The following is a 13,123-nucleotide window of genomic DNA, read 5'->3' as shown; positions in this document are numbered from 1 at the left end:
GGTAAAGATTATAAATAAAACTTTTAAGGAAAAAAACAAACATAAAAAAGCAAATAAATACAAAGTTAAAGAAAAAGATTTCATAATAAATTCAAAAATGGAAAGCAATAATTAAAAAAAAACCTTATATTTAAAAACTAATATATTTAAAAATTTTCTACCACTAAAAGTTAAAGTTATTGAAACAAAATTTTTTAGGTTTTATTAATTTATTTGTATTTAATTTAATTTATATTGTTTATATTGTCTTGCATTTCTGTGTATTGTTTATACATTTTTATGTTTCCTCATGTATTTTATTTTTTTGTAGTGTTATTGTTTATTATATTTATTTTTGTTGCTTTTTATATTTGTTACTATTATTTAAGTGTATATTTTTTGTCTATCTTAATATGTAAATATATCCTTTATTTTTATTTTTTATTTTCTATTTTATCATCTTTTGGATCATGTTTCATTAAACTTTGTGTTATCTCATTTATTCATTATCTCTCATGTAAACACATAAAAAATAATAAATGAATAAGATAATTATCTCATTCATTCATTGTTCCAATGAATGAATAATATCTATAAAAGCAAGACTATTATTCTATTAGCTTTTTTATTATTGCTCCTTATTTTATTGAATTCTGTTTTTTTTACTTTTTTTTTTAGTTTACTGTATTTTTTTTACTTTATTGTTAATTTTTGCTGTTGTTTTTTTTGTTTGTTTGTTTTGTTTGTTTTATTTGTTTGTATAAATATAACACTCTACTCACCTTACTTAAATAGACCATTTTAGATAATATTTTAAATATAAAAGTATAAAGGTTATAAACTGCTGTTAGGGCAACTTTTGCCCGATCAACACTATGAAGATGAAAATTTCATTCATTTAAGTCGATCGTTGTTCTCTGATATTTTTAAAAGGCTAATTAAGAATTAAGGCGGCATTTTTTTTTTGCACACACTAAGAAATACCCGCGAGCCGGCTCTGTATGTATATATATATATATATATATATATATATATATATATATATATATATATATATATATATATATATATATATATATATATATATATATATATATACAATATGAGCGACATATTCTATTATCTTTTTATGTTTGATAAAGTAATATGATAAATACTTACATTTTCAATATTTGGAAGTTGATTTGGAAGTGCACTTAAAACAAAGTTCTGACCATAACATAACAAATCTCCAGTTTTATTGACTCTATCATAGCTAAAAAAATTAAACTTAATTCTTTATTTAGTTCCATCAAAAATAAAAGCTGCCTTTTCAATATCTTACCTTATGTACGGTATGATCGTACATAAGTACAGTAATTTTTTTAAGTAGTTTGAGTCTTTTTTTAGCTGCAACAATTTACAATGTAATCACATATAAAATACCCAAACTATACAATATATGAAACATTTTTAAAATGTTTTATGCTTGTTAATGTTGATTTATTTTTGTTTTTAGCTTAAGTAACTTTTTTACCTTTCTGGATTTTTTTTTATTCTGATTTATTATTTTATTTTATTTTATTCTAGTTTATATTTTATTTTATTTTTTTTATTTTTTTTTTTATTTTTAATTTTTTTTTTGATTCTGACTTTTTTTTCTTTCTATTCTGACATTATTTTTTTTTTTTATTCTGACTTATTTTTTATTTCTTTTTTATTTTGACTTATTATTTTATCGTTTTTTTTATTTTTTTTTATTTTGGTTTATTATTATTATTATTATTTTTTTTTCTGACTTATTATTTTACTATTATCATTTTATTAAACTAAAATTATTAATTTGATATGACTAAGTTATCATATTTACTGAAACCATACATTCAAGTTGAATAAAAATTACATTTATAATGATAAAATATTGAAAATTACCTTGTTATAACAAAAGCATTTCTAAAGCATGGTTGCAAGATTGGTGATACAGAAACACTACAGTTAAATATATCAGATTCTTGAAGCTGACTTTCAGACATACTAATTGAAAGATTTTCTTTAATAAAAACATTGTGTAAACAAATAACATCACCAAATCTGACTTTTTCATCATCATTTTCAGTAAGTTCAACCTAGTGTTCAAAAATATATATTTATAACCTAACAGTAAATAACAACTAATTTAAACAATAGAAACTTACATGTTGCAACAGTTTTAAAAACAAATTTTTTCTCTTGAAAGCAAGTAGTTCACCATTTTCTCTTTTACCCAAAAAATCTTTTAACATTTCCTAAATAAATAAAATGCTAAAATAATATTTTAAAAAAGGTATAGTATATTTATGTACTAGTAACTGGCCGAAGCTATAAATTATATAACATATATATATAAAATCATAAAGCTATAAAACATCGGACGGTGACAGTACCAGGTTTGATAAAGTAAGGTCTTAATATTTTCCAATATTATGCAAATAAATGAGTTTCTTATAAAGATTGACTACCAATCCTAAATTTTTAAACATGAATAAACATTGTCTTATCTTTTAAAAGAAAAAACTCAAACAAAAAAATTATCAGCCTTTTAATACAAATAATTTTTAGGTAATGAATTTTGAATTTTTTTTAGTTGATAAAAACACCAACAACCAACTTGCTAGTATCTTACTACAAACCTTTACCATCTTGTTAGAAATTTTTATTATAATTGCATTTAAATGGTGTAACATAAAAGTAGAAATGCAAATGGTGTAACATGAGGAAGATGTAAATGGTGTAACATAGTAGTGGAAAAGATGAAAAAAGTGTAACCTAGGAGTTCAAGACATAATACAAAAATGTATGATGTAAAGGGTGATCCATAGAGTAGGTGTAAATGATGTAACATAAGAATGGAAGGTGTAAATGGTGCAACAATAGTGAAAGAAGCAAATGGTGTGACATAAGAGTGAAAGATGTAAATAGTAAAGGTTGTAGAGAATATAACTAGACATTGACAAACATGTCAGAACTAAACATTCATTATAAATTGATTTATCAGATAACAAATCAAACAAAGGAAAAAAGTTTATAAGTTTTTACTATTTAACAGAAAATCATTTTACTCAAGATTGGTCAATATGGAATATCAAAATCAAATCAAATAGAGTTTCAAATAAGTTATAATCACAAATCAATTATCAATTCAAAATTACCTCATCCTCAAGCATTAAAAGCAGCGGCAAAAATTTCTTTTATCAGACTATGGATCAAAGGTCCTAGTAATACTTCAAATGTTAGAATATTCAATGAGTCGTAATAGCGAAAGTAGAGTTTTTTTAAAACCTCAACCCCCAGCTGGCATTTGGTCAAAAAAAGACGTCTTTTGAACATTCAAAAGACATTCTGAACGTCTTTTGAATGTTCAAAAGACCTTCTGAACGTCTTTTGAACATTCAAAAAACATTCTGAAATGATTTTTTTTTTAAGCATAACTGACAGTTGCATATAATTTTTTTAATTTATATTATATAAATTGTTTAAGTATACATTTTTTATAATAAACGTTATTAAAAAATAAAAATTTTTTTTGTCTTTATTAACGATGACTTTCTACAACAACGAAAGTCTCTTTAACAAGTTTTAATATAAGAATAATTAAAGTTAATACATTTAAAAAGATAAACAAATTTCGTTGAAAAAAAAAGACAAATATTTTAGAAAGCATTACAATTAAATATGTTTGATCATTAATGCTTTTATATTATCGAAACACGTTCTCATGAAGTAACAAAACACTTCTAATGAATTTTTGTAATAAGTATTATTAAACTGTTGTTTTTTTTTATTTACATAATTATGTATTTTTTATTACAAATGTTAATCTTTTCAAACAAATTAAAAAGAATAACAAAAAACAAAGTACAAATGTTAAAACAAAGAGTGAAATAGTTTTTCAATGCGTAATTATTTACTTGTTTACAGTTAAATAGAAACTGATATTTTTAAATTAGTAAAAAAAACACAATAAATTAAATCAAGTGTGAGTATATTTAAAAAAATCATTAAATGTAAATTGTTCTTTACTTATTAATCTTCTAAACATTAATAAAGATAAAAAATTATTCTGAATGTAATAAAAAACATGACTTAAATAAACTAAGCATTTTAATTTATTGAGTTTTGTTTTAGTTGGGTTATAAGTTTAAGTTTTTTCATTTTTAAATTTTGAAAACATGTCAAGCGCCATGGTCAAATCATCAAAATAAAATATTTTTTGCGTGGTCATATATAAGCTCTCTTCTTACAGTGTATCTGGTTATATTTAGGATTATTGAATCCTTTCCAATTGTAGTATAAAAGTTGTCCTTGATGGACAGCACTTTTCTTCATATCCTGAAACTTTAGGAGTTCCTCAAGGTTCAATCCTTGGCCATATACTCCTTTTAATTTACATTAACGATCTTATAGATATTCTCACATCTAAGGTGGCATTGTTTGCTGATGATAGTGCCATTTATTCTTGTCATCATAAGAAGCCAACACTCTCTGATTGCTTGGAAGGGGCATTTGAGTTTGAAAAGAATCTCACTTCTGCTACAGCATGGGGCTCACAGTGGCTAGTGATCTTTAATTCAGATAAAACTCAATTTTTTTCAGATTTTCCTAAATTTATGAATGGTAATGTACTCTATGAGTCATCTACCCTTCTTCTTCTAGAATTAACTCTTACTTTCGATCTTTCTTGGAAACCTTATATCAAATTCATTGCAAAATTAGCATCTGCTAAGGTTGCATCTCTTTATCAAGCTCAACACTTTCTAACTCCAGATTCGGTTGTTTATCTCTATAAATCTCAAATCCAGCCTTGATTGGAATACTGTTGCCATATTTGGGGCGGATCTTCTAATGACAAGGTGCAAAAACGCATTGTAAACATAGTTGGACCTGCTTTTGTAACCAACCTCCAACCATTATCACATCGTTGTGATGTTGCTTCTCTTGCTCTTTTCTATAAATACTATAATGAAAACTACTCTAAAGAGCTAGCATCTCTTGTGCCATCTACTAAAATTCATTCTCGTGTTGTCTTAATTCAATTAAGTATCATCCTTTTTCTGTGACTGTTCCAAAGTGCTCCATAACACTCATTTCTCTAGTTTTTTTCCTCGAACATCAGTTCTTTGGAATTCGCTGCTTTCATCTTGCTTTCCTGATTTAAACAATTTGCAATCTTTTAAGTTGCCTGTCAATCATTATCTTGCTCTACAATCTTCATCTTTTCTCTTCCAGTAACATAATGCAAGTAACTTCCAAACTTCCAACTCTAAAAGTGGTTGTTTACAGCTTTGTTGGAACTGAAGATGTTATATATATATATATATATATATATATATATATATATATATATATATATATATATATATATATATATATATATATATATATATATATATATATATACATATATATATACATATATATATATATATATATATATATATATATATATATATATATATATATATATATATATATATATATATATATATATATATATATATATATATATATAATCGCATCTCTTTCTGTAAAACACTGTATTATATATCAAACAAGTAGAAAACAAAAGAGCTCTAGAAAATCATTTTAATTGAAAAAACATCACAACAGAAATTAATATTCTTAAAGTAACTGGATTATGTAACTTTAAAAGTTTAAATAGCATATTCTCAGCATTAAGCACTGGCAAAGTTCATTTAACTTCACTAATCGAAGTTGGATGGATGGATATCCATGACAAATAGGTGAATTGATATCCATCAATTCATCTATCTGCCAATGTTGTTGTTTTTGGTTTTTCATCACCTTTGGTTTCTCCTTTTTTCTAATCAAAAACTATGTAATCATTCGAACTCATAAGTATAGAAATTTTATTCTTTCTCATCAGTTTCAAATCAAATTTCACTTAACTGAATGTTTTCCTGCTTTTTTGTCTGCTGTCCAACTTTAACTACTTCTTTTATCTTTTTCACCAAAATATTTTTACATTAGAGAAAAGTTAGACTTTCCAGATATTAAAACTTTTTCAATTAAGAAAGATTAGTTTAATATTCAAATTGTATCTCATATACATCCTCACCATCAAATCAAATTGTAAACTCATATACATCCTCACCAAGGATAATTAACAAGACACAATTAATAACAAAAAAAATTCCCTTAAACTTATCTCGAAAATCAAATAACTATACTCTTTCATTAGTTCTTTCACACTTAAACTCTTATATAACTTGTATATATTCATAATCTTGCAAAATTTTCAATGTGGTGGTTGTGTAGTGGTAGAGCGCTCACTTCATAAGTGAGAAGTTTTGGGTTTGATCCCCACCGCAACGCTGATAGTATAGCACTTAATTTATTTCAAATAAAAATCAAAAAATTAATTCTGGTGAATCTTAACCTAAATGAAACTCAGTTAATTACTGTTAATCATTATCAAATGTTGATATTTCCTTATTGATGCTCCTATATGTCAACTTATTACGTCCTCTAATTTGCAAATTCCACTTTATTGGAATTTCTTTTACAAACTGACATCTCATTCCATGTATCTAATCTATAGCTAAGGCTGCTGATGGGTTCCCAGGTGCCTAGATACCTGCCTGTTGGTTACTGCCCAGGTAGGATTATCAAATGACGGGTAACCATCACTTGATAAGTTATTTTGAACTTATTAAATGACGATTACTTATTATTTGATAAGTTTAAAATTCTTATCAAAGTTTTAAATAAAAATTTTTTTAAAAATTAGTAATTTTAAATAAAAGTTGTAAATTTATAGATAACTAGTTTGATATACAAAAAAATCATTTTATTCATTAAAAAACTTATTTTGGTTTTTCTGTTAGATGATCCTAAAATAAAGCACCAAAAAACTGAGAGATCAATACTGGACAACTTGACACATGATACTTAATAACATAAAAGAAATGAAATAACAAAAGAAAATAGGTAGCAATTAGTTAAAAAAAAATTTCACAACACAGGTTTTACACTAATAACTTGCAAATGTATGCTAGGGTGACCATTGTCCTAATTTTTACGTAGGAGAGCACAGCGCTAAACTAATTTTAACTAGTTTGGCGCTGCACTCTCCAGCATAAAAACCTGGACAATGGTCACCCTAATGTATGCCTAATTCCTAAACACAAACCATAAAGATTCCTAGTTTACTAATGCAATAAATAAGCATGAAATTACCTATGACACATTTTGGAATATGTAAAACAAGTTACTATATATTTTAACATAAAATACAATTTAAATAGCAAAATCGAATCTTGTATTTTCTAACCTGAATAAATTATATTTGGTATTAAAATTTGATCTAGCTGCAAATTAAGTTTTGCTCTGCTTTAAAGTCAACATTCAACAAATAAATATTGTATATTTTTACAATATTTAATTCGTAAGAAGAAAAAAGTAAAAACAAAACAAAATAAACAGGTTTTCTAGGTTAAATAAAAAAAATAAAAAACATTTTTTTTATAAATAGATGTTTATAAAATATAATTTAAAAAAAAGAAAAAACTCCACACTAGCTAACTTATTTTGATTTTAAAAGTACATCACCTTTGAAATCTTGTCCCAGATGAACTACTTAGTTTTCTAAAACTGGGAAAAATACTTATTAAGATCAAGTTTTTTTTATAGTTTTTTTTTTTTTTTTATTGTTTTTTTTCTTTAAAAGATTCTTTTCTGTAAGAAAATTATAATCACAGGAGATGCTTTTGAGTAAATTATGTGGTAAACACATGCGGTACTCATATATGCAATCATTAAAAAGAAAATTAAAAGAAAACCGTTTTCAAAAGCGAAAAAAGATTAAATAAAAGCCACCTCTTCCAAACACAAATCTTCATTCCAGTTTCCAACTCTCACAGAAGGATTGTATTTTCCCACACTCATCCTTGGTTCCGACAACTTTACTTAAATATCAAAAATATATAATACAAAAAATACTAGTAAAAATAATTTTTTCAATATTAGTTAAAAAAAATTAAAAATACTTAATATTTATTAGGTAAATAGCATCAATTTAAAATATTATTAGCATTATTTATTTAATAGATTCCAATATTTATTACACCCATTTTTAACTTTTTTGTTTTTAGACAATTTATATACAATTTCCTTGGATACAACCGTAATAGTTGGTTACGTTACAAACATAGCCGAATGAGGAGGGGAGTTATGCAAAGTGCCAGAATTTACTATTACTGGATTAAACTCGTCATATAAAAAAGATTTACGGACCATTTCAACGGTGACGGTTTTAATGGTGATGATTTAATTTTGGGTTGCTATGGATACCTAAATTAGTTACCGATCACATATTTTATTAACTGTAATAAATATTAACTAGACCAAAGTAATAACTTCTAAAATATTTATCTGATTACTCCCATAACTACCACATTGAATATTTTTTATATTACAAATGCAGTGGTACTATGGATTTTTTATTCGGTTGATAATGACACTTGAAATACCTGGCAACCGTTCATTTTGCGAAGTTACTAGCTTTTTTGTAGTTAAGTTCGTGTCATTTACTCAGTTTCACTGAGATCCAAATAATGCATAAGCGTTTAGAATAAAATACAGTGTTGGCCATTAAATTAGGACATTCATAAAAATTTATCTTTTTCTTGATTTTGAGTTAAAAATAACACAACCAATGCCGCGTTAGTGTTCTGGAACCATGGTAATTTAATAATAAACAAAAGTTTTGAAAAATATTAATTAATGCTAAGAATTTTAAGTCAGTTTTATCGTTGTATGTCAGTTAAGAAGTCGCGAGGTGATTAAGTTCATATTAAAGTTGTCTGATTTAGTCAGTGAATGGAGGAAAGCTGGAGTTGAAGTCAGTAGTAGAACTGTGAGAAGACGCCTAGTGGAACATAGATACAAGGCCTACAGGCCACAGAAAAAACCAAAGCTTACACCGGCAATGTGCAAGAAGCGACTAGCTTGGGCGAAGGATCACCAGAACTAGACTGAAGATGATTGAACAAAGGTATTTATTGAATATTAATATTTGTTTTAGTAAATATTATACATTTTGCTTTTTGTTTTAAATGTAATAATTGCATTAATGTGAGCAACCTCGACATTCTGTTTAGTATTGATAATAATTAATTTATTGATTGTTATGAAATTGTGGTGTTCCTTTAAGAGAAACTTTGTATTGTTTATGCTTAGGTCTGCTTCTCAGATGAGACGATGCTAGAAGTTTTGGGAGAAAGGACACAGTATGTTAGGAGAAGATCAACAGAAGCATATCATCCAGACTGTATTCAAGAAATTGTTAAACACCCACAGAAGATTATGGTCTGTAGCGTGATATCTATTCATGGGACAAGGCGACTCCACATTGTAGATGGTATAATGAACCAAACAAAAATACAAAAACTTATTAGAGAGAAAGTTATTTACACAATTAGATGAATGGTATCCAGATGGCAATTGCATATATATGCATGATGGTGCACCTTGTTACATGGCCAAATCCATCGTTAAACTTCTTCACGAAAGGAATGTCCCAGCATTAAAATGGCCACGAAACAGCCCAGATTGTAACCCCATTGAGGAACTGTGGAGAGAGTTAAAGAGGGAAGTAAATAAAACAGTTTCAACTAATAGGGCACAGTTGAGAAGCTAGTTTATGTCTGGCATCATGATGAGCGTCTCAAGAAACTTGCAGATCAATTTATTCGTGGAATGCCAAGACGTGTTAAAGCGCTCATAGATGCCAGAGGAGGACATACAATATATAATTTTTTTTTAAACTGGTTTGTTATGTGATTTAGGATGCACTCACTAACTATCTCATTATCAGTACTTCATTTTTGTGCATTTATATATGAAAATAAATGTAATATGTGACTTTTTTGTCAATGTCCTAATTTAATGACCAACATTGTACATATAATGTTTTCGTCACATAATATTGGATAGATCATTAAACTTGTTAAAATTATTATAAGAGACCATGCAGACAATAAACCAAATTTATATTAATAATGTACTGTACATTATTATTCAATAAAATTCGATGTTCAATATGTACATTATGTATATATTGAACATCAGGTGGAGGGGCACCATCGTCAATTTTTTAAAAAAGTTCTCTATATATTAAGTCGCTCTGACGTCAAACGAAAACAATCGCATCGGCAGTCATGTTGAATGAGGTGATAACATTTTATTCCAGTGAAGAAATATGTAATGACATTTGCATCATGCATTATTACAGCATAGTTTCCTTTTTTTTGGAATTAAAAATTGATTTGCAATAGACTGTTGTTCAGTTAGGTTATGCGAGAAAGTGGTAAGGTTAGCTGTATGAGAGCTAGAGAAAGATTGTATCACGTAAAAAAGTGTTTATAAAAGAATTAAGAAAAATTGTTTCACGTGACGAAGTGTTTATTAAAGCATTAAGAAAGATAAGTGAGTTTAAGCATACACGCCTTATCTCCAGGCGGTGTTAGTAAGAACGCTGGCAAGTTTGCTACCACGGCAAATTTATAAAATTTAAGCATGAAAAAACTTTCAACATGCGCGTGTTTCAAGTCTTTAATTTTCTTGACTTAATTTTAAGTTAAAAGTATTTCCATTAACAATTTTAAAAATAATTCCAAGAACAATTCCAACAAATCTGCTCTATAAATGATCAAAGCAAACTTACTAGAAATTCTCCATCAAAGTTTGCCTTAAATTTAAAGATGACATTGGGAGTGAGAGATGTTAACCTTAAAAATATTAAAGTAAATCATTCAAAACAAAATTATGAGTTTTAAATCATTAATTGTTCATGTAGCGTACGTTTTTAAGCGGTGGTAAGAAGTCAGATTTCTCGCGTACGTTTTAAACGCGATGCGTTACAAAGGAAGTTTCCCTAAGACTTATTAATTATTTACGAGAAATTCTTTTGTATTCGTGCAACTGCCTCGAGATAACGCTTATATGCTTAAACTCAGTATTATACCATATGAAAAAGTGGTTATAAAATAGTTAAGAGATCACGTGAAGAAGTGGATATAAGAGAACCAAGAGTGTTATTAAGAATTGATGATAAAAATGTTAAAAACCTGTTGTGTTTAAAATTGTTCAAACAACAACATAGTGTAAAGTAATGTAAAGATTTATCTTAATCACTTCTTTACTTTTTTTGACTTTAACAACTAAGCCGGTGAATTTTCAAACACCCTTTCCAAACGAGCGTGACATGGACCATTGTCTGTTACGACAACCAAATCCTCTAATCGATTCCCAGACTAAACCACTGGTTAAACAAACCCAATATCCACTCGTTACAAGAATCTGCTTTAAATGATCCTCTACGAGTTTCCATTATGATGACATTTGTTGTTGATATAGCTGTAATCAAATGTATGTTTGCACCTTTTGAAGAAAGTATTTTCATTATTACTCTTTCCCCTGTTTGGCAGGTGCTTGCGTTTTTCTACAAAAAAGATTAAAGTTTGTTTCATCCAACCAAACTATCTGATAAGCATTTTTGATGTGTTCGTTAATGTTACTAACATATTTAGCTCTTTTTTGTTAGTTTTCATTACTATTTATTGTAGTAGGCTCCTTGTGCACTTTTTAAAATGAAAATTGTCTGCCTTCGAGGTAATTGGCAATTGTGGTTGTGCTGACGCTAATATTAAATTGTCTTAATACCCTTGTTTTAATGGCCACCAATGTCAACTGACATTCACTTTCAATCCATGTAAGTGTTTATTCGATTTGATCATCGGTTAATTTTTTTGGTTTAAAACCACCTCTTCCAATAAAATTTAAATTTCCGCTGCGGACCCAATTGTATGCTGTCTTATATTTGATACCTAAAGTTTGCGCCAGAGTTACCCAATTGTCGTTTCGCTCAGCGCATTCAATTACTCTTCTTCTATCATTCGATGAAGATAAAACATAATGCTTTCTTTCAACTTGTTAAGTTGTATGTATTTCATGTCTACAAGTTGGTGAAATAAATGCTTGGACGGATTCAATTTAATAACAGACTTTCTATTCATAGTGTATTGACAAATAACACAACGATCTTTCAATTCCATTACTGTATAACCGTATTGCTAGTGCATACAAATGTTAAATTTGATATTATTAACTTATTAAAATGCATGTCAAAGAAGACCTTTTATTATGACCTTTAAGCTTACATTGTGAATTCGCAATTACAAATCATGTATTCTCATTTACATCTTATTTTTCTTAATTACAACTTTCAAGTTCTCAATTACATCTTGAAAAGGTGTAGGTTGTAAAAAAGGTCAACCCGCAGTTAAAATTGCGAATCGTCATTTATTTAATTTTGTTACAGTTACTTTTAATACGTGGGGCTTTGCTGAAAATCATTTATTTCTTGTATTAGAAGTGCTTAGAATATTTTGGAAAATTCCAGAATATTTTAGACGACTTTAGAACATCCTGGAACAATTTAGAATATTCTGCAACAATTAAGAGTATTCTAGAACAATTTAGACTGTGTGTATATATATATATATATATATATATATATATATATATATATATATATATATATATATATATATATATATATATATATATATATATATATATATATATATATATATATATATATATAGCTGCTTATCTAATTTTATAGTTATTACAGAAGCAACACATGGCGACGTACAAGCCTAGCGATAGGAGCATTCAGAAGAACAAGGTTGTCTGGACCAATAATCTGATAAAATTTGAAGACTCTCATAAAAGAAGAGGAATGGTCCTTTTTGAAGAATATTCACTGGAAGAAAAGTGCAGATTGCCTCCCCAAAAACAAATTATCGGACGCTACCATTTCCTTGGACCAAAAATCAAAGGAAGAAAGGAGCAAATAGCGGAAATTTCCGAAGAAGTCACCAAATTGTGGGAGAATAAACTGAATTTTCCTCATGTATCTATCAAGTTATACAAGCAAAGCTTGTTAAATACTGAAATGTTTTGATGAATGTGTCAAGCGGGGAAGCTACGAACCCCTTGATAAAATTATTGATATAACTAAAGTGAATGGAACATGGTTATCTTCCGAGGACAAGCTATTGTACTATCTCCAAGTGGACAGCAAAGGAACAGTGAGATACTC

General features: G+C 27.4%; 1 protein-coding gene across 2 annotated transcripts in view; it reads right to left on the bottom strand.

Annotated features, from left to right (window-relative positions):
* Positions 1 to 8,160, bottom strand: part of LOC100199313 (cilia- and flagella-associated protein 161) — a 40,658-nt gene extending 32,498 nt beyond the window's left edge. Inside the window, exons 1-5 of one of the 2 annotated variants that reach the window (XM_065816200.1) lie at positions 8,082 to 8,160; positions 7,834 to 7,922; positions 2,154 to 2,243; positions 1,891 to 2,084; positions 1,141 to 1,234 (exon numbers count right to left, since the gene is read on the bottom strand). In XM_065816200.1, coding sequence (XP_065672272.1) covers positions 1,141 to 1,234; positions 1,891 to 2,084; positions 2,154 to 2,243; positions 7,834 to 7,902 — 447 coding nt within the window. In that variant the 5' untranslated portion in view covers positions 7,903 to 7,922; positions 8,082 to 8,160. Of the gene's footprint in view, positions 1 to 1,140; positions 1,235 to 1,890; positions 2,085 to 2,153; positions 2,244 to 7,833; positions 7,923 to 8,003 lie in introns of both variants that reach the window. The other variant, XM_065816199.1, reaches the window with a different exon arrangement.
* Between the last annotated feature and the right edge of the window lie 4,963 nt (positions 8,161 to 13,123).

This window comes from Hydra vulgaris, chromosome 13 (genome assembly GCF_038396675.1).
Source record: "Hydra vulgaris chromosome 13, alternate assembly HydraT2T_AEP".
NCBI classification, from domain to species: Eukaryota; Metazoa; Cnidaria; class Hydrozoa; order Anthoathecata; family Hydridae; genus Hydra; species Hydra vulgaris.
The sequence above is the reverse complement of the archived record's forward strand: the minus strand, read 5'-3'. Positions and strand labels throughout refer to the sequence as shown.